This window comes from Gaeumannomyces tritici (assembly GCF_000145635.1).
Source record: "Gaeumannomyces tritici R3-111a-1 unplaced genomic scaffold supercont2.3, whole genome shotgun sequence".
Classification (NCBI taxonomy): Eukaryota; Fungi; Ascomycota; class Sordariomycetes; order Magnaporthales; family Magnaporthaceae; genus Gaeumannomyces; species Gaeumannomyces tritici.
The window spans coordinates 1498238-1506899 of record NW_008804547.1 but is presented as its reverse complement, the minus strand read 5'-3'; the positions used below and the strand labels follow the sequence as shown (position 1 = coordinate 1506899).

The 8662-nt window shown below is 58.0% G+C and overlaps 3 protein-coding genes across 3 annotated transcripts; 2 read left to right on the top strand and 1 right to left on the bottom strand.

Moving 5' to 3' along the window:
- The first annotated feature begins 8 nt into the window (after positions 1–8).
- GGTG_05607 (hypothetical protein) lies at positions 9–1081 on the top strand. The gene has a single exon (XM_009223411.1). The coding sequence runs from the start codon at positions 35–37 to the stop codon at positions 821–823; it is 789 nt and encodes a 262-aa protein (XP_009221675.1). The 5' UTR covers positions 9–34; the 3' UTR covers positions 824–1081.
- Positions 1082–3950: 2869 nt separating this feature from the next.
- GGTG_05606 (hypothetical protein) lies at positions 3951–5172 on the top strand. The gene has a single exon (XM_009223410.1). The coding sequence runs from the start codon at positions 4161–4163 to the stop codon at positions 4830–4832; it is 672 nt and encodes a 223-aa protein (XP_009221674.1). The 5' UTR covers positions 3951–4160; the 3' UTR covers positions 4833–5172.
- A 1214-nt stretch (positions 5173–6386) lies between these two features.
- Positions 6387–6863, bottom strand: GGTG_05605 (hypothetical protein; the record flags this gene model as incomplete). The annotated part of the gene is made up of 3 exons (XM_009223409.1): positions 6387–6513; positions 6613–6683; positions 6783–6863. 3 exons carry the CDS (start codon positions 6861–6863, stop codon positions 6387–6389), a joined length of 279 nt encoding a protein of 92 aa, XP_009221673.1.
- Positions 6864–8662: the final 1799 nt, after the last annotated feature.

Sequence of the window (8662 nt, the reverse complement as noted above, 5' to 3'; positions counted from 1 at the left end):
CCNCCCCCCCCCCCCCCCTCCAGATCGAACCACGATGCTGCAGGCCCGGCCGCTTGGCAATGGAGCGGGCTCCCTCCCGCTGGCGGCGCTTCTCTTCCACGTCCTCCTCGTCGCCGCCGTGGCGCTCCTGGCGGGCCAGGCCGCGGCGAACCCACTGCCGTCGCCGCAGCAGCCGTCCCTGCAACAGCAGCCCGGCGGCATCGACAGCACCCCCATCGACCGCGTCATGGGCGACGAGCTCAGCCGGCCCACCATCAACGGGCCCGTCAGCGCCGACAACCAGGTGGTGCCGCAGCCCGGCGGGAACCCGCCCCTGACAAACGTGCCGCCGGCCAAGATCGACGAGGACACGGGCCAGGTGTCCATCAACCGCCCGGCGTCCGACGACGGGCCAGCCAAACCCGCACTGCCCATCCGCGCCACGATTTTCCGCGGCGTGCCGGGCCCCAAGGCCTGCCGTGGCGGCGCCATGACGACGCTCGACTTTGGCGTCGGCGGCGGCGGCGGTGCGGCCCTGCTGCACACGCAGGAGGTGTGCTACGACCTGCCGGACACGGCGGGCTGCGGCAACTTCTTGGCCAACAAGGCCGACGGGTGCGAGGCGCGGCTGTTCGCCGAGCGCGGCTGCCGCATGTTTGTGAACCTGGCCGTTTACCAGCCCGAGGACCGCGCCGTCGGCGGCCGCTGGCGCAGCATGGCTGTCCGCTGCGGCGTCCCCGAGCCCGACCCGGCCACGCTGGGCGCCCCGCCGCTCGCGGGCATGTGGTCCAAGAAGACTAGTCCCAAGGGCGGTAAAAGGTCGGTGGCAACAGGTTGGAGGTGAAGGGTGTGTGTGACGGGATAGACGCTTCTTTTTTTCTACCTTTTTTAATAAGATCAAAACAAACCAACATGCGAGCATGTAGGTGCAGGTGACATTGTACCGTTAGTTCATGCTGTGAACCCGAGTCCGAGCAACCGGATCGCAATCGCCTACCCTACCAGTTCCGGTAATGCCCCAAAAGGCTCGCTCTCCTTGCCCAAACAACATGAGAGATCAATATTATGATCGATATTCCGACAAATGCGGGAGATGGCCCCGCGTGTCCCGTCTTGGTTCGTAAGATTGTGTCTATTGTGGGCCAAAACAGTCACAGCGACACCTCATGGCTACGACATCGGCGTGTACTGTGTAGTAGGTCGCTTATTCAAGGCATGGTGTTGCATATACTGTAACTGCTCGTTGTATTCGCTGCTTTTCCCGAACACTACCCTGTTCGGCATCAGCAGCTGCCGCTGCGGTACACTGTCACATTGTCCAGATCAAAGGATCGAAGCAGATATAAACGTGAGACGATGCAATGGCATCTTATGAGGTGACAAAAGGACCTACCTACGGATCTGGTTGGGATATGATATGGAGGGGAACGTTGAAACAAAAGTCGAAACAGAGAAACGGCCATGGTCAAGATTTATCGTGCGGTGCCAACAATACAGGCGATGTCATGATCATGGCCGAGCGCGCTTGAGGTTCGGAAATTAGCGGTCCAGGTAGTTGACAGCGCGCGCTTGTTTGTCCGGCGTCTCCTGAGCCGGCTATCTTATCAGACGCCAGCTGAGCTCGGTGGCCGCCATGGGAGATCGAGATCGAGGGTGCCAAGTCGCGTGACAAGACGTCGCCCGACGCATTGCAGCAATGCAGCAAGGGTCCCGCAAATGTGCGCCCGGAATTGCAGCTTGTCCAGGCCATGCATGCGTGTGCACAGCTCTGTGACATTGCCCCACCAGAGAATAAAAAACCCAGCCAGAGCAGGCAATGAGGCTGCTGCTGACTGAGGCGTTGGTGCCCCTGAACGGCAGCTGAGGCGGCATGACAGCGATAAAATTTGACATACCCGCAATGACAAAACACAAAAAAACGGGCTCGTTGCGTCTACACGACTCGAGCCTGCGTGACCGCCATGGTCAAGGAAGAAGCTTTCGGGCCAGAGAGATTTGGCTAGGACGTGCTATTCAGGAGGCGAAGGAATACGAACAGCTAGACCAGCACTATCCCAGCAGGCGACCTGGATGCGGGATAGAAGGTCGTGGCAGCATTCGTGAACGATGCACCATAGGCGGAATCAATGGTGGGCATCAGCCAGAAAGGTATGCACCTGACCCGAGATGTCTAGCCGATAATTTCTCCATTGTGAGCTTGTTTTTCTTGGTTCGTTTTCTCGTCTTGGTCGGTCTCGGTGGGATACCTGATTTTCAACTCCACCGACCAAGGCAAAACGGAACAACGTCTCGCACACCGCGTCGGTTCTCTCTGCCTTGGTAACGAACCCACAAGCCCCAGTGCGCAGACAGAGCTTGGCAGTGGAAGCCAACCCCAGTCTCGGCCTTGGCTCCCAAAGGGCTGTCGGCGGGAAGGCCTTGGTTTCGGTCCGGGATGGGCAAGGTGTTGGAAGCACATGCAATTGAGGAAATTTCCGGCATGCCTGTCGAACAAATTGAACCATTCTGTGGAATCTTGGGCCCCTACCTCTGGAGCGGAACGGACGGCCCTGTGTTTTCCCCCTCGAATCAAAGCGGTGCGGCACAGAACGAGCTGTCACGAACCATGGTTTACCCTCACAAGGAGGCGGGCTAGTGGGGAATGAGCGACGAGAGGCAGGCCAAGCACGAAGAGCGCCCGCAACCGTTGCTGGGCTGCCATGGCGAGCCTAAAGATTCTTTTCTTGCTGCCGCGGCAAGGAGTTGTCAACTGAGCGGGCAAGGCAGCACAAGGCTATGATCAATACGTGCTCACCATGAATACCTGGGCAGACACCTACCAGAGATACCTATTCGTATTCATTATTTTCCGTGGCTTGGGAAATTCTAGCCTTCCCCTGAAAGTAATTCATCATGTTTGGGGCTAGCAGCAGCCGCTACGGGGTGTGCTGGGCGTTGAGGTGTTCTGTGGAGAGACCAGTGATCGCACGGTCAATGTAAAAATGTGATAGCGGAGTTCTGCCCGCTGCCGTCTCTCGCTTTGTATTGTTTGTGCCAACGGCCTCGCCGATCCTAAAGAGATTTTCCCTTTTCTTTCTTCGCAACACATGGCAAGGCCGGACCGTTCGAAGCGATGTCGATTTAGGGGTTCGACAAAGGGCGGGAAATAGAAACAAACAAATGACCTGTTAAAGGAGGCCCCAACGAGCAGCCTCCGGCAGAGCTGCCCCTGTCGTGCCTGCCGAACTGGAAAGGGGAGGGAAGGCGCGTGGAAGGCGTGCTGTAGGAACCGCTCGCCCACTGAAGCGTCCTTTGCCCCTGCCTAGCTCGAGGAAAACCCTGCGTGGTTCTCGCAAAACCGAGCCCATTGATTGGCCCAACAGGGCTTTGTGTCCCGCCCCAGACGCACTTGAGGGAGGTCTTTCGCGCGGTGGCTGACTTCCCGACATTGACAACGGTTTGTTTTGATTGAGAACCCCTTTCTGCTCCTTGCAGGTGGTTCCTTTTGGCGGGTAGGGGACTCTGGCCCTGCACCAACGCATCGCCGTTCGCTCTTTGGCGCGTCAGCCTGCCCTAGCCGGCAGGGGTAAACAGCTTTCATTCGGGGTGACGGCCAATGCTGGCGCATAAGCCTGTCCGGGGCTTGATGCTATTGCTGCTGGGCTCCTCGCCAACGTCGGCTGGTCGTGGTTGGCGCCCTTCCCTCCTCCCCTTTGAGCCTGGCTGAGATGAGATGGGGGCAGCCCATTGAGAGTTTGGTGAACAGACATTTGTGGCTCATGTTCCAGTCGAACAAGCAACAGGCCAGCCCCTGCCCAGGGGGCCCTGCTGCCTCTGCCGTTCCTGGCAGGGCGGACCTAGCCCGGAAAGCTACCCTCCTCTCCGGACCAGCACAGTGGCCAACGCTGCGCTGACGGGCGGACCATGGGAACGGCAGGAGACAGCCCACGCCTCCCCTTGTTCCTCTCACCCGCCCGCAGCCCATCCTGCATTATAAGATGAGCTGCCATCCCGTCCTGCTTCTCCCGTTTTTCTTTCTTCCCATCCGCTCCAGATCTCCTCCTCGTGCTCCTTACAGTCACTCTCTAAGACCTAATATTCCTTTCGCTCATCAAGGCTTCACTCGCTCGCAGCCTTCCTGAACATTCCACTCTTTTTTATCTCCTGAATATAATCAGTCTTAATACTTCCGACTAGTCAAGATGCGCTCCGCTCTCTTCGCCGTCGCCGCCCTGGCCATTGGTGCCAACGCCCAGACCGGTACCGTTCAGTCCACCACTGGTGCTGTCCTCCTTGCCACTGGCGTCACCCCGACCGCCAGCACCATGGTCACGGTCCAGACCCCCGGCCCCAGCGGCAGCATTGAGGAGGAGGACTGCGACGAGGAAGACGAGATGACCTCTTCCACCGCTTCCACCACCCGCTACACCACCTCGACCATCAAGGTTACCAAGATGATGACCGTCACCAGCTGCGCCCCCACCGTGACCAACTGCCCCAACAGGCCCCATGTCACCAGCGTTGTCGTCATCGAGACCACCGTGTGCCCCGTCGTCGAGGCTGTCACCACTCGCCCGGTCAAGCACAACACCGTGCCGCCCTACCCCACTGGCCCGGCCTCCATCCCGGTCGGCCCTACCGGCACCGGCGTTGTTGTCAAGCCCCCTGTTCCCACCTCTGCCGTTGTCCAGCCGCCCAAGCCCAACGTCCCGGGTCCTGTTCCGTCGGGCCCCGCTCAGCCTCCCGCCGCTGGCACTGGCAAGCCTCCTGTTCCCGTCACCACGCCTCAGCCTACCCCCCCTGTCACTGCCGGCGCCGGCAAGACCGTCCTCGGCTTCGGTGCCGTCGTCGCTGCCGTTGTTGCTTTCCTGTAAAGTAGCATTGTTACCTGGGTGGTAGCAAACGCTCTAATGCATGGACGGCTGTGATTGCGGTGGGTTTTTTTTCAATGGAGTTTTCAGGTTAGCCTAGCATGCAGAGTGGCTTTGCCTCCACGCAACAATCTGAACAACTTGATACCCCAGTCAGCTCTCTTGGCTTGTATTTTTGCTTCTTATCGACAATCGGTGGGCATGCTCCCGTTAGTCGGGTCCGGATTGCGCTTGGTGGTTACATCTTTGTTAATAACGACGAACAACGCCCACGATAGACCTTCTTAATTGACGCGCGTCTTCTAAACTTTGACCTTTTTCTTGAATTTTGCTCCCTTATGCCATGGTGATACTCTATATTCTGTCCTGCTTTGACCGCCTCCGTGCCTCCCCAGCTCCCTTGGGCGTTCGCTGAAACCGCCGTTGACGTTGAATCATATGGGTGTCACACCCCACGCAATTTCCGTAGGCGCGCCAGCCTCAGCCGCATCGGCGTCCGATCATCACCAAAGACGGAAAGGCCCCGTTCCAAAGCCGCAGAAAAAAGAAATCACTCGCATTTTCGTCGAGCCGCATGGCTCTTTCGGAAACTACCCCAAGGCTGACATTCGCACGCCACGCGCACCTACCTGCTTGTCAATTTCCCAACAAGTCACCGTGCAGCTGTCAGCGTCTGCATAAATTCCCTCTCCTCGGGGATGAGGAGAGATGGACGGACGGACTCGGAGGACAAAAAATTAGATAAAAATAGGAATAACAAAGAAACATTCTTCAAGACACACTTGGACCTTTCTAGGAACAAGCCGCCGCTCGCGTGCGTCATGCTGGGATAGCCTTCGCAAGCACCCTCCGCTCCTTTTTGTCTTTGTCTACCTCGCCCAGCGGCTGGCCATCGACCGTTCTGGGCAAAGGTTCTCGCTCGGCTGGTCACCATCCCCAAAAGGGCCGAAAGAAGCCTTGCCCAATCCGGTCTCATAAGGCACTCTCGGGATCATGCATGTTTGCGATGATAGGGGGAATGTGGATGCAATTCGCTATTTTTGTGCTATACTTATCCCATCTCCTCCTTCCCTCTCCTGACATCATAATTTGTTAAAAGCGTCCCTCAGCCTCGTGCCACAAGGGTCCTCCCCCTTGATCTCTGGCTGCACTGTGCGGGTTGCACCGCAAGGCTGGGAGGGGGAGGGGCTCAACTTCGACGTCAGATGGCTTGGGGACTCATGTCACGTGGGGACATGTGACCCTTTCTCTCTCCTACTTCTTGTCCACTTCACCTTTACGCTATACCTACTCGACCTTGCTCTGAAATGTCGATTTCACGACGACTCATATCCCGTTCCGGCGCCACGTCACACATGCGGATTACAGCCAGAGAGGAAGCGTCCTATTGATGGCAGGCTTTGGATCCTACAGAGATTCCGACAGAGATATCCCAAGATGGGGGGATACACGCACACGGTCCAGTCCACCCCCGTACGTCCCCGCTACAGCAACAGCGCCGCCCCACCCTCAAAGCGGTTATTTTTTCTCCTTCTCAAACCCCCATCTCGCCCACATTTACTCGGGGAGGGGAACGCCGACCGAGCTGCAAGTGCCCTTGGCCCAGGCGAGGGTCTTGGCCTGGTCGGCAGCGCTGCAGGCGGTGGTGGCGCATGCCTGGACGCGGCCAAAGTAGGGGGCGTTGCTGGGTCCAGAGGGTTAGCGGGCTGTCTCGTCTATCGGGGGCCCAACACTTCTGGAAAATGGGGGGCGGGGGCGCGGCAGGTGGGCTTGAGATGCTTACCCGCACAGGCACTTGAAGTCAAAGACGCTGCTGCATCCGGTGCCGCTGGTGTTGTTAAGGAAGCAGCTGATCTATCACGGAGAGCGGTGGCGTATTAGCTTCTGTCATTGACGAGGGAAAGTCGAGGACAGCGTGGGAGAAGACGTGAGGCGCTGGGAGGGGAAGCGTACAGCGCAGATGGGGATCTTGCTGATGTCCTGGGCAGAGGCCACAGCGGCGACGAGGGCGACAAGGACGGTCTTGAACTGCATCTTGAAGGTTTTTGGAGGAAGCGGTTGGAAGCTTGCTGAGGATTATCGGGAGCTGAGCCTGGTAGTCTGTGGTTAGGTCGGAGGAGTGGACTGGGTTGAGAAACCTTCATGAACGTCTATGAAGGGGAAGAGGATGGCCTCTTTATATAGACGACGAGGCTTTGGCCGTTATCCAATTCCCCTCATTCTCATAGTACCCCATCCACCCCCCGATTTGCTCCCAAGTTTCCTGCCCCGCGGCCTTGACGCCCTCGTCGTAGGTGCGTGACCGGATCTCTTGCTGATCGCACTCGCCGCCCCTCCCCCAGGATCTGCAAGGCACCCCATGACATCCTGTCCAACAGGATCTCCACGTTTTGGGGGCCAGGGCAAGGTGAGGAGAAGCGGCTCTCTGGTGGCGGCTCGGCTGGCGCTACTCCACAATATTTCATGTGAAGCCGAGTGAAAAGAGAAAATGCCCCCCTGATGCTACCCATGTGAGCCAATCGCGAAGTAGTCACAAAGAGGGGCCGCCTAGGATAAGACCTCCAGGGCGTGTAAAGAGGCCGGTGGTGGCTCGAAATGTAGTCGACGGCCGAGCAAGATGCCTGGCTGCTGAGCACATGGGTTGGTGTTGCTGGAGTGCTCGATGGGCCCAATGTAACGGTAATGGCGTATCTGCCATCCGTACCGCGTAAAAGGTTGCGTATGGAATGGAGAGAGGTTACCCCCGCTTAAGCTAGGGCGTCGGTTCTCGGTACGGCGTCAATCTATTTGCTGCACGCGCGGGCGACCCTTGGCAGGGAAACGGAGCCAAGAGTGAAGGAGCTTTACAAACCTGGAAGCTCGTCCGGACGCTTCTCCGTATTATGTTCTCTCATCGCCGCATCGTGTCGTATTTGCGGTGATGGAGTTAGCGCCCGCAAGGACGCGTGGCGGGGGAATGTCGGGGAAGGGTAACTATGAGGGACAAGGCCGCGGTAGGCGTCGATTCTGACGGTCCAAAGCGGCAGGTCTGGGGAAGCGGGTCTAGAGATGACAGCCCAAGTGGTGTCAGGGGTAGCCACCAGGCCAGCGAACGCCATTGGCTGCCAGCCAATCGAAATTGGGGGGGAGCGAGTGCCGAGATGCGGGGAATTCCAGGGGCTCGAGAGTCTCGCTTCCAAAACCAAGGTCGAGCTTGACGCATGCTAACGGTCTCTGCTCCTGGTCGACAGTGGTCGCGAGCTGTACCAACGTTGACGGTAGCCTAGCATCCGCCAGTTTCTCCCCGGTTGCGCCCTCGAGATGGGGAGGTCAGGTGTGTGCAGCCGATGTGACCCCGCCCGGGTGTTATCAGGGTGGCATGCAGTGCTCACGGCAAGAGCTGCATCCTTTTTTTCGTTTTCTTTTTTTTTTTGGATACGTCCTGTTTGCTGGTGCAGAAATGTTTCCCGGCCAGGTTACCTCGGCCAGACGTAATAACACCAACATGGGTCCCGGTATGCGTTATATCCACTTTCGCATTAGAATATCGCGCCTCGGGTATGGAACGGGAAGTCCTGTGACCTTGTCAGCGGTATGATTGTTTGTTATAGTACTGACCTTGCTAGAGGCCAATCCGGCCGAGCCGTGGCTCGCCCAGCTTTGTATCGGGGCTGCCGGTTCTTTTGGCTGCCTTTCGTGCTGCATTCCTAGTTGCGGCAAGAATGCATATGGCATACTTTCTTTGTTGTCAATGGGCAATGAGAAGCCAACCTTGACATTCGAAACATGTTCTCTGCCCGCCAAAGGGACATGAGGGCTCGAGGAAAATGTGCCCGCCCAGAGTCAGCTGCTTG